The sequence below is a fragment of the Anoplopoma fimbria genome, chromosome 2 (assembly GCF_027596085.1).
Source record: "Anoplopoma fimbria isolate UVic2021 breed Golden Eagle Sablefish chromosome 2, Afim_UVic_2022, whole genome shotgun sequence".
Lineage (NCBI taxonomy): Eukaryota > Metazoa > Chordata > Actinopteri > Perciformes > Anoplopomatidae > Anoplopoma > Anoplopoma fimbria.
In genome coordinates, this window is record NC_072450.1 from 32,423,957 (window position 1) to 32,451,309 (window position 27,353).

The following is a 27,353-nucleotide window of genomic DNA, read 5'->3' on the forward strand; positions in this document are numbered from 1 at the left end:
TAACACCTTTGCACGGTTGATGAACGGGTCGGTCCAAATAGGTCAACTGAAGCAGATCCAAGCTGCCGTGTTGCGATGTCAGAATGAATTACTTCAGTGCCTGGACTGAAAGACAGCCAAATAAATCAGGTGTAAACTGTACTCTTGACTCTTCAGTTGCTAGTCAAAGGTACTCTATAGATATTCAGAGAAAGAAAATCATTCCTTGTGTGTGTAATTCAAAGTTCTCTGTGCTTTGTTGACATGGCCCGGGGCCGGCCGCGCGTGCATGTTCGTGCATGTTCGTGCACGTGACCCGATAACCTCATACTGAGTGACGGCGCCGGCGTGAAAGTGCGGCTCTCACCTTCCTATTATCCCTCAGCTAAACACTGTTAGCTTTGTCAGCACTGTTGCTATTGTTTACACCGTTAGCTCCTAGCTGTTGGCTCAGCCGGCCCCCGTGTTGAGAGCAGTGAGTCCTAAAGGGCCTTTCACAGAGGACACCTGAAAGGAAACGATGCCGGGACAAGCAAATGGTATTAATAGGTCCCAGAGCGCAGCGGTCCTGTTCACGTGTTCTGTGCGAAAGGCCCGTAAAACCTGCAAATGAGTCAGCGGTTTTTTTTTTTGCACTTCTGGTTCCAATCATCTCGAAGTCAGTGTTTCAAAACTAACCCCCTCTGGTGAAACTGAAGTGACTAAATGAGACAACTAACTGACATCACGCTGACTGGTCCGCCTCCACTGCTTTGTTGCGACACACGCATCATGTGCGCATGATCTGATTTTTACAACTCCCAAATTCCATTTACACTTGAAATCATAAAAAGTGGTGTTTATTTGTGAAGATAGATCTTGCTCGGCAAAAACATATTGGTAACATGAATGTTTGTTTACCACAGAGTGGAATAATCCAAAAATCCAGTGGAATAGTCCCATTGGCTTTTTGACAAGGGAAGCATGATAACTTCCTGTATGGCAGCCATAGCCGTCCCTCACACACAGTTTATTCACCATTGTCACGACTAGAAATACTGGTTGCTGCGTAACCGCCTTGCTTTTATACAAGTATGACAGTAACAGCAGGTAAACAGTATCACATGACCACCACTTTTTTTTACACACATTAGTAATAAATAGGATTCATGTTGCAGGATTTTTCCAAGGTTCCGTAAGAACACCAATCCCCCCCCCCCTCAGATAAGGGCCCTTCATCTGAGCTGAGGGGCGGAGTTGGGCTCTACTCAACTGCTGTGTGAGGAGGGAGGAACTCCACATTCTTATAAAAAGCCAGTAGACGGGCTGACAGTGCTGAGCAGACGGAGCAGACAAGACTGGCCCTGGACTGGACTGCTGACCCAGAATGGCACAGAACGGAACAGCAGAGAACGGAGTGGCCGAAGGGATCCCAGCTCTGCCTCTTCCTCAGCCTGTCAAAGTCCAGGAGGTCAGATACACCAAGGTAAGGGGGCTTCTGCACACAAACCAGGTCCCAACTGCTGCACTGTGGTTTGGACACATTTACTCCTTTTGTGTTTTCTAACTCTGATGGAGCTTAACAATGCGGTGTCAATTGATGCACAAACCATTAAAGTCATTAAAAACACTCTCCCTTCTCTTCCACAGATTTTTATCAACAATGAATGGCACACATCCAGCAGTGGAAGGACATTTCCTACTTTCAACCCAGCGACAGGTGTCAAAATCTGTGACGTGGAAGAAGCAGACAAGGTAAGAAGGCATCAATTTCATTTATTGATAATGATAATAATAATGATGAATTTAATTTGTAGGCATAAATACATACCACACAATGATTAGGACTTTAGATAAACACTGTTTATCTGATTTGGCTCTAAATCAATAGGGGGGGAACTAATTTAAGCCAAACTTCATTTTAATTTTAATTTAAGGTTTAAGATATTAAAATAACTCAAATAAATAAGAACCTTTTAACTCTCCTCAACGAAGGTAACGTGGGAAGTTAGGGAGCGAAATATTTCAAAACTTTAATTAATAACTACTTGATTAAAACTTTTATAAACTGTCATTCTGTTTCATCCTCTTCTCTCCCTGTAGGACGACGTGGACAGAGCGGTGGAGGCGGCTCAGGTGGCCGAGCAGAGAGGCTCTCCGTGGCGGAGAATGGACGCGTCCAGCCGGGGAAGGCTGCTCCACAAGCTGGCCGACCTGATGGAGAGGGACCGGCTCCTGCTGGCGGTGGGTTCACAGTGTATATATACAAGTTCTAGAGTAACAAATGCAAAAAAATTTTTATTTTTTATTTAAATGCACTGCCAAGTGTGTATATAAAAAAAATATATAATTTATCTTAATTATGGGGGGAGTTATGGATGTACAACAAACTCAATATGAAGTATAAAAGTAAATTAAAAAGTCAATGTTACAGTGATAACCAATGATTGACAAATGCAAGGCTCCAAGGACAGAGGAGGTCCTATGATGGACAGGTATTAAAGCTCTCTGAGGCAAATTTATCATTTTTGATTTTAGGATTTAATTCAAATTAAAATTGGACTTAGGTTGAAAACTGAAAATTCCACTACAGTAAAAGTACAAGATGTTTAACAAGCATCAAAAGGTTATACTTGTTATACAACGCAATGGCTATACATTATATTATGTAATATATTATTACCGATGAATTAATGTGTAATAATTGTGCTTTCGCCACTTCAGATTTCCTCTTTGCTGAATATTTCCTCATGTTAACAACTAGTATCAGAAAAAAGTATCAGATTTTGGAAGAAAAGAAATATTCCCTAATGACCATGAACTACATCATTCCTTAATGAAAACAGGTTTATTTTCCTCGTGCTGCTTGTGTTTCGGATATTATTCATAACTATGGATGTCAACTAAAGGAAGCCAGTGCTGTTTCATGAGCAGCAAACTAATGGGGTGTCCTGTAGCTGAAAAATGTCCATGTGCTCTCATGATGTTGATTTATTCATATCAGGGATTGGCCTATATTATTGAATGACATCATGACCCCACCCTAGACTCTTTTCTCTCTTTGTAATGATTGCTGGATGTTTCTTTCCCTCTCACACAGAAATTTGCTATGTCTAATCACTCTGTTGAGCTGCCATCTTGCACTGAGACTTAGATCGGTAAATGAGCCCTTACAGATGTGAGTGAAGCAATAATAACCAGATTGCATGTGACTGCTAATTGCAAACATGTTCTGCAGTGGTAGTGTGCAGGGTATGGCTAATTAGGCTGAATTTCCAGCTATGTTTGGCTAAACAAGGACCAGATTCGGACCATTTAAAGGGACAGCGAAGTAGTACAGTGGTTCCAGTATCTAGTTACATAAAAGTAACTAGAGTAAACACGGAATAGATGTTGGTACAAAATGCTATGTATATCATGTCTGACTCATTCAAACATAATCATTCATAATTATATGTTAACTTTATAAATGATGAACTTAATTACACATGCTTAGTTTATAGCCGTGTATTTATCAAGTGTTACAAGTTTTCTGAGGTGTTGTGTTTAAATATGCTAATTAGGCATAATCTACTGGTGCATTTAGGAGAGAGCTTCAGACGCAAATAGATAAAGAAGTAAAAATAAACATCTAAATGTGTATATTGGATGGTTTCCTGCTACTAGTCTGGAAGAAGACATCTTATGGAATAAAAAAAAAAATATGTCAAGGTTTCAGGTTTGAAACAAGGTGTATCCACATTCTCTTTGTACATTACTTCATCTGGATTTCAAAGTTAAATTGAGTGAAATGCTTCTAATCATCTCTCATTGCACAGAAAGAATACAGTAAGAGCGTGAGGTCAAAGTGGAAGCAGGTAGTGTGATGGAAGTGTACAATCGACAGTTTTGGTTCATCATTTCACCGTTTGACTTCATTTTGTCTTCCAAATAAGTTTTGACTGGGTTTGTTTCCAACAATGGTTAAGTAAAAGCTCTATAGTCCGCCAGCCTTGCAGCATTTACAGTTACAATGACAAATCAGATTTCTTGAGTGCAGTTATGACTTGGCAAAGATTCCATATAAATGTGCAACATGATTGAACACTGATGCTATTGTTCCTGTTCTTTAGACCCTGGAGACTCTGGACACAGGGAAACCCTTCCTGCAGTCTTTCTTCATTGACCTGGACGGCAGCATCAAAACCCTTCGGTACTATGCAGGCTGGGCCGACAAGATCCATGGCAAGAGTCTTCCTATAGGTGAGTTTGTGAGTCATCTTATCCTTACTGTCAGGAATTCAACAAAAGAACCCCTCGTGGCCAACAGAGATCCTGTGTTGTATCATTAATAAAACCATTTTTTTTCCTTTTTTTTTTTTTTTTTACATGAAACCATTGTTAAAAACAACAGACAGCAGGGACAATGGCACAGTGACACCAGAAAGCCAAAAGACTATATACACTGTGGAGATATGTGTATGTGTGTGTGTGGCCGTGGGATGCATTCAGGGGCAGTACTGATGTGTACTGTATATCTGCTCCGTCAGACGCCGTGACATGGACTGCTGAGAGCGTGAATTTGTGATTCAATAATAGTTATTATGATAACCTTTTATAATAAAGCACTTTTTTTTTTTTAAAAAACAATGTTTACAAAGTGCTTTACATGCAATAAAACCCGCAAGCAAAAAGAATAAAATAGAAATAAAAGATAACATATAAGGTAAACAGATTACTAACTAATCAGACCAACAAACAAGAGAGAAGGTGCAAACTTAACAAGACTTAAAAGTGGATTGGGAGAGATTCACATCAAAGCCAGTTTATATATAAAATAAAAGTGTGTTTTAAGGAGGCTAGAACAAAAATCAAGACATTTTATTCTCCTTCAAGTGAGTTGATGATAATTCTGCCTTAAGTTAATGTAACAGCAGGCACAGAAGTTTAAAGTTGTGTCTGATCGGGTCGGATCAGAAGGAGCTTTTTAAAGTTGCCGTGCCTATAATAACTCAATTTACTCAGTCACACATTTGAGAGCATGAATTAATCATTTTTTGCTGAGTTTGTATGCACAAATGAGGTTTTCTTCCCTTTTCTTTATGAGCTCCATAAGATATAATGCAAATGAGTATACACGAATAAATAAATGAAGATGGTTAAACGAGTGCACATGATAATTAGTGGGGCTCCATAACCACTGCACCAATCGGGAAACAAGTTAATTACACTATGGTGCAAGGGACCTGGCCCGGCTCAGGATAGTCCTCAGGCCTGGGTGGTGTCTCATCCAGCCTCTTAATACTTCCTCCTCTTGTCAGATCCTACTTTGTGTCTCCTCTTGCCTCTAAAGGACAGCAGATAGACAAAACACGCTTGACTTTTCCTCCTGATTAGATCCCAATAGAGTGGTGAGAGATGTTAGTCAGGGCAGGACAAAAGGAAGAGGAAGAGGCTGAGATAGTAATCAGTGAGCTGCAACATTCTGTGAGGATTAACAATCAGCATCGGCTCAATGCCTTACCCAGCCGGCAGCCTCTCAGCCAGTAATCCCCACCTCCATACCGGAGCAGTTTCATTACCAGTCATCAAGCCGAGACGCAGAGCTGAGTTAAAGTTTATATATGAAAACTGGACAGTCGGGGTTTGGACAGACACGCTGTGAAACCCTTTAGAGGTCAAGCTGCTGTAGAGACTGCTAGTTTCATCGGATTGGATGCAAAGTAAACATTTTCTGTATGAGTTGGGGACTCAGGATAGCGTAAGCTGTTGTGCACTGGAAACCCTCTCCGTCAGTCCAAATGTACCAACATTTTGCCGAGCATTGCATTTATAAAAAAAATCACGGCTTCTTCAACAGTAGGAATGCAGATAGGATAAGAAAATACATTTGAAGAAAGAGCCAACAAACACAGTCAAATGTAACACAGCATTTCCAGGCAGCACCGTTACGAATGATAATGCAGTCAGACGGAGACGGAAAGGAAATCAAAAGTATCTGCATTTTTTTACATGCCACTAGAGATAGGTTAGCAATATTTTCACTTTTCATTTCACTCATTCTCAGAAGTGGAATTGTTGTACTACTGCGGACACAATAAGTTCATTTTTTTATTTGACAGAAGCAGGTTAAGCCCAGCTACGTGGTGGTCAAGGGGTAATCAAACAATAAAACATACACCAACATTATCATTATTAACAGCAAGAAGTAAATCCCTATAAATTCAACATATTGTGATGATTACTTATTATTATTATTATTATTATTTTGATTCGCAACAGTAACTTGCACCTCTCGCACTTCAACAGAATTTGTTTGGTGTTTCCTTTGGCTTAGTTGTAAGTGAAACAAAAAATAGCAGTCATTTCTTTATTGTGTGTATGTCTCTGCCTAGGAAGTAGTTGTTACAGTAGCATTCTCGTTGGGACCAGGTACCATGTTGGCATTAAACAGCATCAGCTTGTCGAGCCCTATGGTCTTTAAAAGTCATGGGTTCTGTTATAATTATTACGCACCACACTGAGATATAGTAATAGAGTTATAGTTCTTTATCAAAGAATTTGATCCAAGTTTTTTTTAAATTTTTTTTTTATGAAACCACAACTCAGAACTCAATGACCTTTGTGTTCTTGTTCTCATATAAAGCAAAGTTATTCATACAGTACCAGTCAAAAGTTTGGACACACCTTCTCATTCAATGGCTTTTCTTTATTTTTATTTTTTATTTTTTTTCTACATTGTAGATTAATATTGAAGACATCCAAACTATGAAGGAACACATATGGAATTATGTGGTAAACAAACAAATGCTCAACAAACCCAGAATATGTTTTATATTTTAGATTCTTCAAAGTAGTTGAATGAGAAGGTGTGTCCAAACTTTTGACTGGTACTGTATATACATATATATATATATATATATTATTATGTTTTACTGTCACACCCTGGACATAAAGTATCCAGTATCTATTAATATAATTATAGATACATAATTTATTTATTGAAGTAAATCTTCATTACATTTTATTTTGGAAGATTTGGCATTGAGAAACTTCAATTATTTAAATAAATTACATATATTTCTCTTTAGAAACGGGTCCTTTGGCAGCAACTGTAAGCTGCAAAAAAGAATATATATATATAATTTTCCATTTGATGGAAGAAAAAAGTAGGCACAGTACCAATCAAAAGTTTGGACACACCTTCTCATTCAATGTTTTTTCTTTATTTTTATTTTTTAATTTTTTTCTACATTGCAGATTAATATTGAAGACATCCAAACTATGAAGGAACACATATGGAATTATGTGGTAAACAAGCAAATGCTCAACAAACCAGAATATTTTTTATATTTTAGATTCTTCAAAGTAGTTGAATGAGAAGGTGTGAACAAACTTTTGACTGGTACTGTATATATATATATATATAGATCTATATATATACAATATATAGATCTATATATATATAGATTCTAAATATACAGTATAACAAAAGTAGTAGAGGGACAAAAGAACTCCACTGTGAAACTCCACATTAGGTTAGGTCAACTAGAAACTCAAATGGATCTAATGGTCTAATGGAAACAGTGATTGTGATATCAGTCCATCAGTACAGAGGGATGCTCCAGCCTCTGTTCGTAGGAGAATGGACGTGTCAGTTTGGAATGTGGAGTGTTAGCCACACAGCTACTGCAGGCCTGAGGCTGTCCGTCTGAATCTTGTGTTAAACACTGACAGCGCGAGGAGAACGAGGAACGCTCCCATCAGACTAACCTTAAGTAAGCCGCGGTTGAACACGGACTTACCCCAGTGACTCAAAGATAAAGGCAGCTGGAGATGAGTCCTGCTGTCTGGAACTCTCCCAGTCTGTGATCAGTCACACAAGGGAAACTGGAGAAGGTCAGGGTGCAGACCGGGAAGGCCGTGTTTTGTTTCCCCAGTTATCTGCTGAGCCTCTGACACTCTTTACGTACAGTACAACTTAACGTAAAAGAGTGTTTCTCTCACTGTTAGAACTGGTGGGACATTCTAAAAGGATTCAAGTAAAGACAGCTTACCAATATAACAGAAATATTGCACTTTTTATTTTACGAAAAACTATTTAAAATAAGCAACAAGCTGTTTGTACAGAATGACACGTAGAAGTGCTTTGTGATCGTCTTATCAGCAGGAGCAGATCATTTATCTGTGCCTTCCAGTTACAAATCAAGACATGATGTAACAACGCCAGGCTTTGGGAACGTCTTGGTTTGGGTTAAAACTACTACGTAGTCAAGTTTAACCGATGGATGGTTACGGTTCGGAGACGAACATGGTTATAGTTTCAAAAACACGGGAAGAGAACAGGAGGTTTGTGTGCATGTGCAAAGCCGATGCTTGTTTTATCTTGAAACTTTATCGAAGGAAGATAAAGGCGCTCTAAGTTAAGTTTCACCGGGATTTTAAAGGCACAATGAGTCAGACTTTCCTAAAAACGCAATGTAGAGTCAGATAGAAAAATAATAACCCCTCTCCATCATCACTTCTGACCCACATAGAGACGGTGTCTCTATCTACAGAGACTATCTGCCCTCTCTCTGCCTGTATCTTCCTATTTTGTTGAGTTTGGGACGTTTCTGCGTGTAAACCTCTACAAAAAAACGTAGCGACCAGGTGCCAGATTGTAGGAATGCATCTGAAACAAGAGTAATTCTGAGCTTGCGAGCAACCGTAACCTTTTTTGAGCTGGGGGAGGAGGGGCCTATAAAGCGGTAACAAAAATACAAATAAAATGTGGCAGTGCCTAAATAATGACTTTCACCTAGAGTTAAACTGATTGTACTGTGTCTGTTTGGTTTACAGATGAAAGCTTCATGTGTTTTACCAAACACGAGCCTGTCGGCGTATGCGGAGCCATCATTCCAGTAAGTGCAGAGGAGATCTGGTTTGAATTTATGAGCAATAACATATAATAAGAATTCTTATTACTGTGAACATTAAATTGGCTTGGTGTGAAGATTAAACAAACTCATACACACTGTAAATAACACCAGTCAACACGTAGCATTTTTGTTTATAAACTGTTACAGTGTGTGTGTGTTTGTGTGTGTGTGTGTGTGTGTGTGTGTGTGTGTGTGTGTGTGTGTGTGTGTGTGTGTGTGTGTGTGTGTGTGTGTGTGTGTGTGTGTGTGTGTGTGTGTGTGTGTGTGCTGAAACCCTGTTAAAAGTACTTCATGATCTCTGACCATTCTGCTGTAATATAATCTGTTCTTAATAAGCATCTAGCAAATCAGAACATTGAGTCCAACACGCTGTTGGGATGCCAACTTGTGACAGGCCTATGTTCTGTGGTATAAGGCTCTGCTGGGCTCTGGCTCACTGGATATCTATAAAATCATCATCCATGTGATTTGAGGGAACGCAGTTAAAGCTTCGACAGTTTGGGGAAAAACTGTGATGCGTGTTTGCCGAGTAAAAGATCATCACTGCGGATCAGTGCAAAGATAGGTCCTATCCCCCAGGAGCACAGTCTTGGGCTCATGACACACTGGGACCCAGAAAGACCTCTATTCCAAATGCAACAGCATTAAAAGTATGAAGAAACTAATTCTGTCATTAGGTTAATGACAGAAATATGTTAAATAATTTACATTACATACTTACTTACATTTAAAGTCAGCGTTGACTTTTGGTTTCACACAAGACACGGCCATTAGTCTCCTAGGTCAAAGGTTAAAGTCCTATGTTTGTTCAGTTACTACATGCAGGGTTGAGCTCGGTCCTAACCCTGAAATAGGATTCATTTTTTAAATGTTGAAAAAGCGCACCAGAACCCCTGTAGGAAGGAGGTTGTGGGTGGATGGGTCAAGAAAGTGTGTAACTTTGGCGATGAAAACAGCTGTTAACAGCTGTTTCCTATCAACAGTCTACAGCTGTTTGGATTTTAACAATGACTATGATCAAATACTAAAACAAGAAGACCAGTTCCAGGAAGGCAATGACACAAAAAAACATGTTTAGTCATCTACATTTCTCCTTGTTCCAGTCTTTGAGCTAAGCTAGGCTCAACTAATCCTAGATTTATCTTTATACTGGACCGTGGAGTGCAGTACTCCAAGATGGTGACCATGACAGTTTCACCCACTACAAATGCCAAAGAAATGCTTATCTCCTCCTCGTTGGTGCATACGCTTATGAGGGACTCTTTCCCTCGACACATAGAATTAGCTTTTCTTGGCTTGGGAAACTTTTACAAACATTAAATCATAATTGTTTGCAGTTTGAGCTAAACTCACAGTTTCAGTACCAAAGTTGGCCACTTGGGGCATATTAGCATCATGACTGACTTGCTGCAAGAGCTCTATTAACTCATTCACATACTGGGCACACTGAGATAACATTCATATCAATCCGCCCCATGACTAATACAGGTCCAAGTGTATTTCGCAATGCGTCAATGTGTTCCTTTTATTGCGACAGGCCCTTGTAACGTCAGCAGGTTACAGCAGTGAATGGCTCCATCATTTACACTGCTAATACAGTATCTCTGGCTTTCTTAGAACTAGATTCAGGCTTAATTGGAAGCACTCACTAAAGACTGATCATAAATGTTTAAATCTAGTAAAGACAACTGCACTCAATTTAAAAGCACTGTCTGGATGTGAGGAGGAAATGAAACCCTGGTAAGTATAGCAGAAACCTTATCTTAATCTTTGCTGTACCTAAACAAGAGCTCCTCTCTGCTAATCCCTTTAGGGCTTTTCTTACAGGAACAAACAGTTCAGTTCCTGTGCTGCTTCTACTTACTTTCACACATTGGAATATATGCATTTTGTTGTACCATATTGTGTTGCACTTTGTGAAAGATTTAGACGGACATATAAGTATAATTTCAACATCATGACACATACAGCCTTCAGTTTTATCTTTGAGCATAGGCCCATAACCTCTAATGTTGCTTTGGCAACAAAGGAACAAAAACGGCTGTTGTTTGACATGGGAGATTATATCATAAAAGTGAAATTTATACTGAAGGACGTTGTGTAATTACAGAAAGTAGTGCTGGCACCGCACGGCATGAGTCATTGTCAGAGGAAAACAGGGAACCTTTCTACTCACTTGTGATCCCAAGATCCCTTAATGGCTCCAAGTGTTTCCAAAGTGTTGTTAAAGTTAACAATGCCTAAACAATAAACATGCAGCGCTCTCATGCGTTGCTGTCTAATTTGGGTTTGAGTGCTCTACGATTTGTCCGTTGGTTTCCAACATGGAAATGAGCAACTGGAAAACAAATGACCACTTTTATAAATTTGTTTACTTTGAATGATCCTACAGATTCAGAACCCCCCCTCCCCTATTATCTTGGATATTCTCTCCAAGTGATGAAGTGGATTTTTCTGGATAAAGCAAAAAAAACAAAAAAACTGATGATGTGTGTGTTGCTTAGATTAGCAGCCCCAGTTTGTGCCTCTCATGTGGCTTTACTGCAGATAGTGTGACAGTAATCACTGTTTACATCACAAACTATTTAATATATCTGGTTATTTAAGAAAGAAAATATATTGTAGGCTCTTTCATCCTCACTGTACACAAAATATTCAGTATGATATGGCTGTTTTACTATCAACAAAAAAAAAAAGCAGCAGATAATGACACCTGCTTATTGTTCAGGTATTTAATAAAGCCTGCCCAAGAGCCGAATGCCTCCAGTGGCCCTGCAAGAGTAATATGAATACCTTCCACTGCTCATTCATGTTCAGTGGTTCTGTCTCCTACAAAATCACGTTCCCATACAGTTAAACTGCATCTCAAATGACGTTTTAACATATTCAATAATAGTAAATGAAATAGTAAAACTAGAGAAAAAACAAAACACAACAAAACTACTTGGTTTGGTTTAGTACAGAACATTTGTTACATTATTTAAGCTACAGATGTTGACCCATCCACCCAGACCACATCCTCCCTACGCAGACTTTCATTAAAAACATCATAAACGAATCCGTGACAAAATATGCTCCCGTGAAATTAAATTCACGATGTAGTTTCGTTGTATGAGACAGCTGTCTTAGCAAGGTAGCCTAGACGTCCTCCCCAAGATGTTCCCAGTCCAGATTGGACATTAGTCCCTTCAATATATTCTGGTGCAGAGCTTCCCAGTCAGACATGTCGAGAAAACCTCTAAAGCAAGCCGTGTCCTTATCAGCTGTGAGGCAGCAGGGGTTCAACTCCAAGCTCTTTCCAGATGTCCCAACTCCTCACCCTGTCCCTAATGATGAGCCCAGCCACTCTGCAGAGACAATCTCAGTCACTTATATTTAATGAGCTCATATTTTCACCACCAAAAGCTCTTAACCCAGGGTGAACCTTCAGGCTCAGCTCCCTCTTTCACCACCACAGTCTGGCACAATGACTTGCGTCACTCATTCCTCAGGGCCGGCATATCGTGAAACAATAAAAATCAGTTACAGTCAAAATTGTTAATTCCTGTTCCAAAAAGTCACACTCAAAGGCAGGAAGAAAAGCACACAGCCAAATGAGAGAAGTGAAATCAATCATTATGCAGATAATGGCACGCACTTTTTTGAAACTTTTGTGCCATGCCAATGTTTCCTTTTTCAGTTCAGGTTTTCATTTTTAAAAGTTTTCCTGGTTTAGATAACCTGTATTATGTGTATAACCTGTATCAAAGTGAAAAGCAATTTATTATGGTATAATCTACGACCTCAGAAATAACTACTTATAGCAGCCTAGTAGAGGGGGTCAATTCGGTAAAACCCGAGTTGTGGTCTAACTGTGCCGTCTGTTTGTGACAGTGTGCTTGGAATCTAACTGGTGCTGGTACACATGGACAGCAGTCAGCTAACGTGTTCTTTTGTCTGTGCTAGTGGAACTTTCCTCTGCTGATGTTCATGTGGAAGATGGCACCGGCCCTGAGCTGTGGAAACACTGTGGTCATCAAGCCAGCGGAGCAGACCCCCATCACGGCCCTCCACGTTGGAGCGCTCATCAAAGAGGTCTGATGTTGGGCTGGAGAGGTTTAGTCTTTAAACTCTGACAGTGTTCTTCTTGAACAGATTCTGGGCCTGAGATTAGACTGCTCTGCTTCTATTATGTTTAGATGTTGACTGTTCCCAGCAGGGGAGACAATCTGGGACATGAACCTCAACTATGCCTGGTTCAGACTCCCAAAGGTCCTTGTCCTCCACTAGACATAATCACAGTTTAGGAACCTAGAGGAGTAGTGCAGTCTATGAGTTTTAAATACATTTGTGTCTGGTGTTTCTAGAACAACTGTTTTAGGGTGAGTTTCCCAGCTCACATTACTGATTGTCATGCCAAGGTCTCTTCCCCATTCTTTATTTGAATACTGTGTGGAGACCAAATGAAATGCTGTAAAAAGATCAACAGATTTAGAGACTCTGAGTCAGGGCCTGATTCACCATAAAATACAGTTTTTTTCGAGGCTTGAATTGGCACAAAGACTGCTTTATTTTTGTAGATATGATATATTATTTGGAGGTAATAGAAGATATGTCAAACCATGTATATGTATAAGTTGTAGACTGATTAATTCCACCTATAAGTCCCTGAAATCCCCATATTATTTGAACAAAGTACAGAAGAGATGACCTTTGGTGTCCTCAATGGAGCTACAAGCCTGGTCATTTGTTGTTAAAGAGAAATACTAAAATTAGAAATACCAATATGTTATATTATTTAAACTGCAAAGATTGTCATTTTATGCTTACACAGAAATACTGAACCTACCCTGTACTGGGCAAATGGATGAAATGTCTTTGACCTCATATGAGGGGTGTCTTGCTGTTGACCCCCCCCCCAGCCCTAACATGCTCTCTGGGTTACCATTTCAGGCGGGCTTCCCTCCTGGAGTTGTGAACATTGTTCCTGGGTTTGGTCCCACAGCAGGAGCAGCCATCGCCAACCACATGGACATCGACAAAGTGGCTTTCACTGGCTCTACAGAGGTGTGTGAGTGTATGACGATATTGATATTGAGCCAGCGCTATGTGATGAAACTCTTTATTAACACTTAATTAACTCAAAGTTTGTTGTGTTGGTGATTCACAACTGAAACGATTCTCACTCAGCGGTGGGCAGCGTGCCTCGATACTGATCCATCATAAAGTCCTGCCCTTGGATCGATTTGTACATGAACTAAATTAAGTCACCAGTAAGGTTTCTGAGTTCTTTAAAAGGGTCTTGGTCCCATGGCATTGATTCAACAGTGGAAAGCCCCATCGCATGCAAACTACAATCAAAACCACATGCTGTAACATGTTCCCTCCATGTTAGATTATGGAAAAGACTCATTTAGTGAACTGTAAGTCCCTACTCCTATATCAAGATTAAATATCTTGTTATGGAAAATAAGTATAGCTTTAGGAAAGCTGTATGCTTTCCTAAAATATACTATTTGTTTTAAATCTTGAGGAATCTGTTTTCTAATGCAAAGATGATGATCAATGCTGAGTTAAAAGGCCAGCCCTAACACTCACATCTAAAGTCTCTTTAATTCTGTTTCTGCATTTACGTATGTGTAATGGAGTTCTTTATTCAGTATTACCCATGATGCATTAAGGTATGACTCAGTATACCACCATGTGTGCAGGTCGGCCAGCTGATCAAAGAAGCGTCAGCCAAAAGTAATCTGAAGAGAGTGACTCTGGAGCTGGGAGGGAAGAACCCCTGCATTGTGTTTGCTGACTGTAACTGTAAGACATGCTCTGACTCTCTCTCTCTCTCTCTGAAATGCAACATCAAAAAGTCCCATTTTGGTTGTTTCAGCATTCACTGGAGTCACACCGTGACCTGATTTACGAGCCCAAGGTGTTTCACTACATCACTTTACTACCTCAGAAATATTGAATTATGATGCCTGTTAGGTGTCATCTTTCCTCTGTACAACCAACCCTTTTTTGTCACAACTACAAGGTAAAGATCTCACCGGATGTCACACTATCAAATAAGATTCTGTAGCTCAGGGGGCTGCAGAGAACCCTGGCTGTCTCAGTTGCCATGCTGGCCAGGACTAGGTATTGGTACTCGATACCTTTAATGCAATAATAACCCCGTACCAAGTAGTCAAAAAGATACCTGTAATCAATCCTTTTTGTGCCAAGATCTAATGTTTTGCGCGCAGCCAATCCCAACAAGCTTTCTTTTAATTGATTCAAATTACGGTGCTCAATTATCACAGTAGCTACATCCCATAAAGTCTGTGGTGTTTTGCAGTATTTGAGTTTAGGGAGCTGAGATGCCACCAGTCTGGCTGTACTACACGCCTGTAGCTTCCCGTGGAAATAAATACAGTGTTGGAAGCATTTTACACAACTCAATGCTTCCATTCACATGACGGGCATTACAGAGAAGCAGCAGAGGTAACTGTAGCAGAGTAAGCTGTCCGGTTCAATACAGCCAACACCATACAACTCATGTGTAGTGTGATGATATAGTGTATTTTGACTAATGGCATTCCGTATGTGTTTGTTGAACTGATAAATACTCCTCTTTCATACCTTTAAACAGCAGCTGATGAAGTTTGAATAGCTTGCTTATAAGTTTGCCTGCATTGATTAATGTTGGCTAAAAGAGAAAAATGTAGACACAATAACATATTATAAGATATTAATAAGCTATGTAGTAACTAATATTAGGGAGTAAACATAGCCTATTTCACTCTGGACTAAGCTAACAGGTTAGTTTCCACCTCTCAAGCACCACACCCAAGCTTCACCTTCACCTTCACCTTCACCCTTACCTTCACCTTCTCTGGATGTTTACATTTTGCCAAAAACAAGAAATGGGAAAATAAATCATTCGGTTTTTTTTCCCGTTACTAAATATTTATATATCAGGTCTGGTGTTGTGCTCATTGAAAAGCTCCCAAAACAAAGCGACCTGATGAGATGAACGGAGTTTTGAAGGTGAAGGCCTGGTCCAGAACGAGAAAACTAGCAACATAATATTAGCTACAACATCCAGTATTTCTAAGATCACTTGTTAACTAATAGTGATATGATTAATAAAGGTTGGTTATTCAGACAACAACAACCAACTACAGGTAGTGACTGTTGGAATGACACAGCAGGCACTGAACATCCCAGAGTGATGATACGTAATAGACTAGAGAAGGTTGTTCTAGAGTGGTTCTTGTGTATTGCTCATGTGTATCTGTATCTGTGTGTGTGTGTGTGTGTGTGTGTGTGTGTGTGTGTGTGTGTGTGTGTGTGTGTGTGTGTGTGTGTGTGTGTGTGTGTGTGTGTGTCTACAGTGCAACTGGCTGTGGAGGAGACCCAGAAAGGAGCTTTATATAACCAGGGTCAGTGCTGCACGGCTGCATCACGCGTCTTCGTGGAAGAAAGTATTTATGAGGAGTTTGTGCGTCGCAGTATAGAAAACGCAAAGAAGATTGTCACAGGAGACCCGCTGGACCCCCGGACATCACACGGGCCACAGGTAGGAACACACAGTAAGCACGGAGAACACCTAGACAAGCGGTGACTAAACCTGTTGTGTTGTATTGTGTTTATTTGAACAGGAACAATGCACAAAGAGCATTAACCTGATATCAAGCAAGGTGGGGTGTAATGTACCAGGTTTTAGGAAATAGCTGATTTCCACCCATAGTCTGTTGGCAGGTAAGTAGAATCATAAAAAAAAAGCAAGAAAAACTAGACATTACAAGCAGATTAGACATTAAAACAAACAAGTTGTTAATGTAAGATTGACAAAGAGTCACCTTTTAAATTGATTTGTCAAACCTACGTTTTTTCATCTGTTTAAAGCTAGGGTTGGTAGAATAACTACGCTATTCCAAAAAAATGATCCAGCCCAGTTTTGCCAAATCTTTTTCCAATGACAGGTTTGCTGAATCCAGCAAGAAAGTTGCCAAGTCGGCAACACTGACATCCCGTTCCTTCAGGCCTCCCTCCAAAGCCACTCCCCAAAAATATTGTTTGCTGTATCTAGTCTCTGTGTGTGTCTGTTGAAAACCGCTGCCGCTGTGGAAGACGACAACACTTTGAGAGGTCGTGAGAGTGAACCAAAACACTTCTGTTCCGTTGTTACAGCCCATTCTGTGACCACAGGGGGCACTGCAACATGGATAGTAATAATAATAATAATAATAATATAACGTAAAGGGTCGTCTATCAGGGGTCAACAGACTCACGGCACAAAAAAAATGACATCATTTCTGACACAGGCCATCATAAAATGTGACCCAGCATCTAAATATCATCAGGTACTTCCCACTCTATACACCGAATAACGTTAATAGCAACAAAAAGCAAATAACATCACACTTTATGAAGGTCACAGGATATGCTCACCAGCTGTGACACTTGTTATAAAGCTCTTTAGAGGTCACAACTACGATATTGTAATTTCATACATATAAGAATATAGAATATTAAGCCACTTTAAGTCTTATACTGAAATACCTACCTACAAGTGATGGGAGTAACAAATCTCTTTAAAGGGAGCCAGAGCTTATGGCTCATTTCCTTTTTTTTTTCTTTGTAATTAAAAAAGTAAAGGTATACTTTTTTAAAGTTAAAGTATAACATTCTGCGCTTGTCCACAAGTGTTGCTGCTCCACCCTCACCTCTCTGTCTGTCTATCTGCTTGTGTGTGTGTGTGTGTGTGTGTGTGTGTGTGTGTGTGTGTGTGTGTGTGTGTGTGTGTGTGTCTCACACAACCATCAAATATGTGGAAGTAAATTCAGTCATTTAAACAACACAGTCACTCGCGGTCTGAACCCGTACCTTTAAGTGATGTAGGCCCACTTTACTCTATGTACACTTTGGATCGGTCAACATTTTGTGAAGTTCACTTCTCTTTCTTTCTCAGAGAGAGACAAGATGATGGATATAAATCTCATGTCTGTGTGTACAGTACAGATCTGGAGTTATCAGTAAAAAAAGAGGAAGCAGGATGAAACATCTAGCCTTGCTCTAACCAAATTTAAAAAATACAGCCACCTACAGCTCTAAAAAAATCACTGATTAACACGCTGCATCTTCATCTTCAACACATTTGAGCTAAATTGGGCTAAAAACCCTGGTGCGATCTCTGTGCAGGCAACAAACATGAAACCAGCATTGATCCCAATGTATCATTTGACTCTGTTTAACGAAACCAACAACGGAAGTCACCAAAATGTAGGACTCCCCGTCTAATTAAACGCTCTCTTTCCCTTGTCTACCGTTTTGATGCTGGCTCCAGATCAGCCGACAGCAGTTCGACAAGATTATGGATCTGATAGAGAGCGGGAAGGAGGAGGGAGCCAGGCTGGAGTACGGAGGAGCAGCTGTGGACGAGAAGAGCCTCTTCATCCAGCCCACCATCTTCTCTGGGGTCAAAGACCACATGCGCATCGCCAAGGAGGAGGTACAACCTGTTTCAGTTCATTACAGATGGATCTGACCCAGACAGGGAGGGGATAGTGTTAGTGTGTGAAAGGAAAGCCTGACACCCCGTGGATGAGTTCTTTAATTACACCATAGTCATACAACACTGTGAGGAGCTGGGCACACAGGAGAAGTCTAGGAGGAGGATAGAAAACACTGTTTTAGTTCTATGGAAGCCTTTTTCTGACAGTTACATTTAGTACAAATGACCAACACAAGTCCCTAAATCATACTAACATTTCCTGACAGACATGGGCTTCTTTAAAAGAGCTTTATTTGTACAGTGGTTAAACCACTTTCCAGCTCTTGATTCACAAAAAAGAAGATCTTAAACCTATAACTAGAGTCTTGGAACACATGCTTCCCCACCTCGTAATGTGATTGACTGTAACTTAACTAAAATGTATTGACATGCCACTTCAAGCTCCATTATTTCATCACATAGTCTTTTCACGCTAATATATATATATATCATTTTCATTAATGATACTTTAACGAGTGAGTTCAAAACACAACTTTCAGGTTGTGTACGTGACGGGTCGTCACCACGCCGTCGTCCGGTCTGAGAGTTGTCTGTGTTCATGTTGTACAACTTTAACCCTTTCACAGGGTGGGCGCCCTACGAATGTCTTATTCAGCGTTTGAGTTTTCTTGCTTGTGTCACTTCTGCTTGCAAAAAGACAAGATGTTATGGGCCAAAAATGCAGAACTTGAGGCTTTTATAGCATAGTCCAAAAAATGCTGAATACGTATACTTGTGATACACAGAAGAAATTTGGACTTTTCCAAACCCCTGTTGCACTCACAGCTCAATGTGGAGTTTGTAACCACACACTAAAAACCCCATCCATCCAGCTTTTTTATTAAATCATTTGTTTAAATTGCTTGGATGGAAACATGGTGTTGTGTTTTCCTGTTGCACATTAAAGGAACAGTGTGTAGGATTTAGGTTTTTGTTTTTTTAGCAGAAGGTGAATATAACATTCATAACTATGTTTTTCATTAGTGTTATTAGCCCATATTAGATATATGCCTTTATTTGTAAATATAACATTTGGTTATATTTAAGCATGAAGCCTTTTTGATCTGCATTATGCTTTTAAAACAAGCTCAACACTTCCTGTATCTCTTTCAAGATTGTAGCTTTCCATTGGACTGAATGCATTCATTTCCTTTCAAAGCTCAAATTGTGGAGCATTTGCAGGAACTTAGTTGATAATATAGTGTAGATACTATATGGTACCTCAAATGTAGCTACTGCCATCTTGTGGTGCTTGCACGTAAAACAAAAAAATACAGTTTGTTTGGGACATTAACACACATAGACCCACATTGACGGATAATACTTTTGATGAGTAATCCAGAACAGCCGGGGCTGCATACACAGAGTCTAGAGTCTAGACTCTGTGTATGCCAGTATGACATGATGACTGTCTAGACTCTAAACAGTCATCCTGTCATACTGGTATGTGCATCAGTGGCCTTTCTTGTATACCAAAGCCAGATTTGATTTAGCCCAATGTGTCTTAAAATGATTCCATTCCAACGAAAGGTCATGGGGAACTGAGAATCAGCGGTAGAGCTGACCGTCCTTCAGTCAGAGAATCAGCGGTTCCCCTAATTTCCCCAATATTCAGAATGACATATATGTTTTCTTGAAATCTCTACCAGAAGTTTTTGATTCACATCATTCGCATGCATGAGTATCATTATATGTAGTACTGTCTTGACTGACTGAACAGTTTTTTCCATATTTCTTTTTCTAAACTAGTCCAGCTATATTTATTTTTAGATTTCACATTTATGTTTTTCTATTTTTATGACCGTCAGTCAGAGAGGACGGTAAAACAGAATCATTTGGTTACACAGTGTGACTCACTTCTCTGTACATGTGACTGGTCTTTACTCTTTCCCCTCTCAGATCTTCGGTCCGGTGCAGTGTATATTCAGCTTTAAAAGCCAGCAGGAGGCCATAGAGAGAGCAAACAGCTCACAATATGGCCTGGTGTCAGCAGTCTTCACAACCAGTATGGACAGAGCTCTGTCTGTTTCTGCAGCCCTGGAGACTGGCACCGTCTGGTAAGTCGCTGTTCACAGTCCTGACACCAGAGGGACATATTTTGACGGGGCATTTGATTTCCCTGTTTATCATTCATTAAAAATAACATTTTCTTTCTACAACATTCAAAAATTCTGACATGAATTGATAAAGTCATGTGAGGGGCTGCTGCCCCTGCTGCATGATCATTATACAATTACTGCTGTCCATATTCACAACATTTGACTGGAAGACAAAGCTTCACTCATAAAGCCTAAGACCATACATTGACCATAAAATTACACAACAGCATATGAGCACGTGACATCATATGGTGCATTTCCCTCTGCATCTGTATCAAGTTATGGCTAATTCCCATTATACACTGACTGATATTTAATGATTAGGATTGTTCAAACCAAACTGAAAATGCAAACATGTAGTGAAACTATTTGATTTTTTTCCCTGCACATAAGCATCCTGTACTTTAGTAAAATTCCAGACAGGTTGTTTTCACATGTGATACACCTGGACGTCTGTATTGGTTCTTCTTATATCCCAACTGGAAAAAAAACAGCTCTCTCCCAATTTCTCAATATTTTTTTTTTTCATTGGTTTATTTACAATGCACATTAATAAAACATTTCTGTAAATGCGCCAGAGTTAGCCAAGAGGCTATTTTTCATCTGTAGTCCCTAGACAGATGTTACAAAGTCACCCTAAAAACAGAATATAAAATTATGTTAGATAGATCATGGACTAAAAACAAGATTATCTTGGTATTGTTAGACACTAAAAACATATATCAGAAGCAGAATACATAAACAACAACAAAAGACATGCAGACAGGTAGATGAGTGGCGACGGGCACATCAAGACAGACAGACAGGTGACAGCAGACAGACTGAGACAGCCACCTGTTTTTTCACGGAAAAAAATCTAATTCCTATTGGACAAAGGGGGTGTTGTTGGAGCTGTATTCCTTGATCTCAAGAAGGCATTTGACACTGTTAACCATAGTATTCTTTTGTCTAAGTTGCCCAGCTACAATTTCTCTTCTGGTACACTTCGATGGATTGAATTATATCTGCGTAATAGATCCCAGTATGTCCAAGTACAGAACCATCAATCACCTGCCCTCCATTTGGCTACAGGTGTCCCGCAAGGTTCCATCCTGGGCCCACTGCTATTTTCTTTATATATTAATGATCTTCCATCAGCATGTCCTAACACCAACATCCAAATGTATGCAGATGACACTGTCATTTACTTACATGGAAGCAAAATGACACAAGTTGCAAGTGAGCTCACTAACAGCATTGTAACAGCATGGTTAAAGCGATGCTGTCTACAACTAAATGTATCCAAAACTGTATGTATGTTTTTTTTCCAAAATAAACACTGATAGAGCAGAGCCAGAGGTTGCATTGGATGAAGGACAAAATAACTGGTATTCAAGTGGGAGATAATTTGCTCAGCTACCAACTTCTCTGCAACCTTTGACACTGTTGGCAGGATACTGATGGGTCTGTAATTACAGGTAGAGAGGTGATCCCCATCTTTGAACAGTGGAACAACAGCAGCTGATTTCCAAGCACTTGGAAACATGCTCTGAGAGATTGAGAGGTTGATGATTTTAGTGATGGGATCTATTAGTGTTGTGCTAAGTTCTTTGAGCATAACTACATCCATACCAAATAAATCCTTTGTTTTAAGAGATCTGATAATGGTTTAAGAGATCTGATAATTCTCGTAACCTCTGATTGATTGACATTTTTTATAATGTCCTGTTAGCTTGTGTAACTGTTCTCAGATCATTTTGGAATTACCCCTGGCCTTTTCTATGATGGTCAAGAAAAAATCAGCCCTAGCTTTTCTTAGTTTCTTTACCACTTTGTTCCTCAGTGTAGCAAAATGGTGTCTGTCATGGCTCAATTTAGTTTTCGTTGCAGTTTTTAAGACGTTCTTTCATTAATTTCAAGATATCATCATTTATCCAAGGAACAGTGTTTTTAATTTCTAAAGATAAAATCATCATTTATCCAAGGAACAGTTAATTTGTTGCATTTTATATGTTTTTGTGCCTAAATTTGCAATTAAAATCTGCATGACACATCCAACTTCTCCTTGATTGTTAACTGGGGTAGCTGTATTTTAAGTCTTAGTCCATATGCTGAGCATTGTCATCCATGTCCTGAATGAGATATTTTTTTTTACTACCATGGAGACGGCATGACACATCCAACTTCTCCTTGATTGAGAGGACCAGTCCTCTGGGTCAGGATGCCCTGGCTCACAAATGGCCAGAAGGTCTTCTTTATGCCTTTCCACCGTTTCCTCTGATCTCACCAACGCTTCTCAGAGTGCTTCAACAGGGCCACAGACTTCTGCTGGTGGCCCCCTTATGGTCAGCCAGGACTTGGTTCTCCCTGCTGCACAGACTCTGTTGCAGGACACCCTGCACAGACTCTGTCTCCCCGACAGGAGAGACCTCCTGTCTCAGCTAGGGGGTCAGATCTGGCATCCCGATCCCACCTTCAACTGTGGGTGTGGTCGCTGGAGGGCCCGACCCCCTGATGATTGGCTGTATAGAACCAGTCAGAAAGACTATTCTTAATGCCAGAGCGCCATCTACCCGTCTCCAGTACAAGAACAGGTGGAGGTTGTTTTCTGACTGGTGTGCGGTTCAGAACAAAGACCCAGTACAGTGCCCCGTGCCTGCCATTCTTGAGTTCCTGCAGTCCCTCTTAGATAGGGGCCGGTCTCCCTCTACCCTGAAGGTGTACATGGCTGATATTTCATGGCAGCATGCTAGGGTCGACAATAACACAGTAGGGAGCCACAGGCCGGTGTCCCTCTTCTTAAAAACGGCTCTGCGGTTGCGTCCCCCAAGCGCCCTAAAAGCTCCTGCATGGGACCTACCCCTTGTACTGGACACCCAATGCTTGCCTCCCTTTGAACCCCTGGCAGAGGCAGAGCTGTTCTTCTGCCAAGTTCCTCTGCCTCAGCTATATGAGGTATGTACTTGGGATTCCTTGCGACTCCTTTGTTGATATAAGTCACCCAGTGTTAAGCCTCTGGCGGTCAGTAAGGATGAAATAGAACGAAAGTTACAGATGTAACTACGGTTCTATGAATCCTGGATGACCGGCAGAGTTCTTGGTCACTCGGAATTTCGTGAACTCGTGAGAAGATTCTCTAGGACTGATCTCAGGGATGACACCGGAACTTATACCCGGCTGGGGTCATCCGAGGTCACACATGACTTTGTTGATATAAAGACTCGACCTGTGTGTGCGCGAGACGGAAGATATTCAGTGTTAAGCCCTGCCTCTGGCGGTCATCCAGGATTCATAGAACCGTAGTTACATCTGCAACTTTCGTTTTATGTCTGTCTACTTCAAGTTACTGTGAGGAATTTTTATCTGGTTCTGAAACCGTCTAAGTTTAATCCTGATCCTCTATATGACCTCCGTCACTAAATGGGACAATCAGAGAGAAGATTGTCTGTTTCTATATAGTTATTCTTAAAGTTCCTCATAGGTGCCACCGGGTCAGATTCTGGTGAAATCAGATAAAAACATGCAGGTTCACCAGAAACTCCTTCAGCTCAGACTCCAGCGGGGCCTCCAGCAGAGACCAGTCCACCGTGGACAGACCAAGATCCAGCAGAGACCAGTCCACCGTGGACAGACCCAGATCCAGCAGAGACCAGTCCACCGTGGACAGACCCAGATCCAGCTTCTCTGCAGCCTTCGGCCTGTAGTCAGAGCTCCGGAGAGAAGAGGAGAGCTCAGCTCCTCTCCCCCTCCTCCTCCAGAGGCAGAGCTTATCTTTGCTACCTCCATTCCCTACTTGGAGCCAACACCATCACCACTCTGCTGGAGGCCCAGGCCGTATTGCTGGCCCCCCTGGAGAGAAGAGAGACACAGGAGAATCAGAACCAGGACTGAGGGGCAGACTGTCAGATCCCTGCTGCAGTAAAATGGGAGATTTCCTTAAGGTGTTCTGGTGCTTGGAAGCCCTCCCGCCAAAATCAACATCAAAATCAACATCAACATCAACTCGCAGCTACTATGCGGAACTCCGCATAGTAGCTTTAACAAATGAAAGGGCTCACAACAAATAAAATCATACCATGTTTCTCTCTTTCTCTCTCTTTAGGATAAACTGCTACAACGCCCTTCATGCCCAGACTCCCTTTGGAGGGTATAAGATGTCAGGCAACGGACGAGAGCTGTAAGAGCCATCAATTTTTCTTCATATGCTTCACTGTGTATTCCCTGACCTACCTCACATGTTGTCTCTGTCCCCTCAGTGGAGAGTATGCTCTTTCTGAGTACTCGGAGGTGAAAGCAGTGACCATCAAGCTGAGTGAAACCCTGTGAGAAGAACTGGCTGACATGTCTATCGCATCACAATTGTCTCCAACCCACACAGTCCTTTGTCTTCAGTCATGCTCATGGTGTTGAGATTAGGGTTAGGCCAATATATGACTTAGTCTAAACAGTTTATCAGATCCCAGAAAGAGTCAGCGTTTGTTCACCTTTATTTGGTGTAATAGAGGAGAGACTTTAACTCAACAGCTTCAGTATTGTCACTGCACAAAACGGCTTATGCTCTATTTTACAGGTTTGTAATATTATAATAATTTATACAGTCCTCCCCGACATAAGTATGTGATTTGGTACTACAGTAATTATGGGTAAAAAAAAAGAGACTGTGTTCAGTCGGTACAATTACAACAAAAAGTAATTGCTTGCTTACCCCTTAGAGCCCAGGCATACCGTTCAACATGTATGATGAATTAAGTTTCTAATAACAAATGAATAAATATTTACTTGGATTAAAATAGGGAAATTATTTTAATGAAATTCCAATTTATCCCAGAGTACATTCTTGGAAAATATAAAAAATTTAAAAATACAAAAGCTGAGATACAATTTTTTTTTACAAAAAAGAAAGGGGGATCTACTTATTAAGATTTTCAGCTACATCTGGTGGCCTTCATCAGTGGATGGAGTTTGCTCCACGGTCATGAAGATAGCTTAGTTGTCATCACATGACCTAAGTTTTTTTTGTACAGGGAAATGGTAACCGCTGTCTCTGATCAAATATTTGATCAGAGACAGTGGTTACCATTTCCTCCATTTTACCATGTCCTCCTTGATCGACTTGTCGACATTCCATATAAGATGAGGCATCCCAATGAAAACTGAAGAAACTTCATCTGCTGATGAAGCGTGTGAAAGTGTCTGAGAGCTCTGAGAGAGTTCAGTCACTGGACCTAGTTCTTTCTACTGTCAATAATAAACCTTAAAGTTAAACTGGTATGGTTTTTTTAATTCCCCCGTAGACCCACGGCTCTCCTTTTATAATTCATTCAGCTGGAAAGTTCAGCTGTCCCAGTCTTTATGGGCCCTTAATCAGAACTCAGTGAGTCTGAGGGAGATGAGAGGAGGTTTTCGTTCATGTTGACTGTCTGGGACATCCCTCGCCGAAAAGTGTAAAAAGAATACTCCAGCAGTTATAATGATACATTGGTTTGCCTGTCTAGTCCAGCTCCTAAAGCAGATTAATCCCCTGAGATACAAAAATGCACAAAACATAGTGATTAATCATCAATGACAGGGTTTTGCATATTGGAATCTCATCAAATCTCCCTGCATGAAATTACGTGGGAAGGTCAAAGAAAATAATACTGTTTATATTTGTGATTTCTGATTGTTGAGTAGCTGTTCTATGCAGATACTTTTTTTATTTTATTTCTAACTGTGATTGAATATGAATGTTGAAGAATATGTGCCTTTCCTTTCAAATGTTGGAAGAAGCTCTGTTTCCTTTCCCAGATAAGGTGATATTTATCTTATCAGTAACATTTTAGTACGGTAACAGCTACAATGTTATCTTTGGATGGATAGTGTCAACTTTAACCAATATATATGTTAGAGTGTTGTTTATTATCACACGTGGGAAACAAGTCTGTCTCTGCATTTTTAGTTTTGTATTTAAATAGAAATTCTGAATAAAAAAATCAAATGGACTCTGTAGGTTATTCTTTGCTCAAGTACAATGTCTACACACAAACTAAAGGATTCTGGAGAAAGTTAAGCAACATAGACATCTGAAGACATTTCATTCATTTTAAGCTAATGATTATTTTTTTAGAGTGTTACATATGGGCCAAGGCCACACACCACTTTAAATGGTGTTGTTTTATGCAATATGTTATAATAACTAAAAACCAAAGACACTTTATATTATTATGTTCCTTTCAGAAGGCCATCATATTTCAGAAGGAATCTAAGGGTCATTTATATATACTGTGGGTAAAGTATGGGGATCTAAATAAAAAAACAATAAGTCTGTGCAGTGTTTTAGTATTATAGATTATATTATAGATATATCTTGCTTAGGTTATGACTATTTAAGAACATCACTTATTAGTAATAAGTAATGTCCAATGTGTGAATAATTGGACATAGTTCAAAACAAGGGAACCAAAAATGTATTTATTGCAATGTTTTTGAAATACTGAAATAAAAAACAGATTCGGTTAAACAGCGGGGTTGTAATCTGTAATAAATGATTACAGATTATGTGTTAAAGTATGTGCAGTCTATGTGTTGTAATCTGTAATAAATTATTACAGATTACAACTGCAATAACAGTTTATTGCAATGTTTTACTGAAATACTGAAATAAAAAAACAGATTCGGTTAAACAGCGGGGTTGTAATCTGTAATAAATGATTACAGATTATGTGTTAAAGTATGTGCAGTCTATGTGTTGTAATCTGTAATAAATGATTACAGATTATGTGTTAAAGTCTGTGCAGTCTATGTGTTGTAATCTGTAATAAATGATTACAGATTACAACTGCAATAACAGTTTATTGCAATGTTTTACTGAAATAAAAAACAGATTCGGTTAAACAGCGGGGTTGTATTCTGTAATAACTTATT

The 27,353-nt window shown here is 40.0% G+C and overlaps 1 protein-coding gene across 1 annotated transcript; it reads left to right on the forward strand.

Moving 5' to 3' along the window:
- The first annotated feature begins 1,286 nt into the window (after nt 1-1,286).
- aldh1a3 (aldehyde dehydrogenase 1 family, member A3) lies at nt 1,287-26,406 on the forward strand. The gene is made up of 13 exons (XM_054618211.1): nt 1,287-1,444; nt 1,609-1,713; nt 2,062-2,202; nt 4,071-4,200; nt 8,779-8,840; nt 12,804-12,932; nt 13,791-13,904; nt 14,549-14,651; nt 16,211-16,395; nt 18,166-18,330; nt 20,272-20,429; nt 24,553-24,627; nt 24,707-26,406. The coding sequence occupies exons 1-13, from the start codon at nt 1,346-1,348 to the stop codon at nt 24,774-24,776; spliced, it is 1,536 nt and encodes a 511-aa protein (XP_054474186.1). The 5' UTR covers nt 1,287-1,345; the 3' UTR covers nt 24,777-26,406.
- Nucleotides 26,407-27,353: the final 947 nt, after the last annotated feature.

Bases quoted from the DNA above. Each gene is read 5' to 3' on its own strand.
- aldh1a3 (XM_054618211.1), top strand. From the start codon at position 1,346: ATGGCACAGAACGGAACAGCAGAGAACGGAGTGGCCGAAGGGATCCCA. The intron at 8,841-12,803 runs GTAAGTGCAGAG...TGTCTGTGCTAG, and splicing joins TATGCGGAGCCATCATTCCA to TGGAACTTTCCTCTGCTGAT. The intron at 24,628-24,706 runs GTAAGAGCCATC...CTGTCCCCTCAG, and splicing joins TCAGGCAACGGACGAGAGCT to TGGAGAGTATGCTCTTTCTG.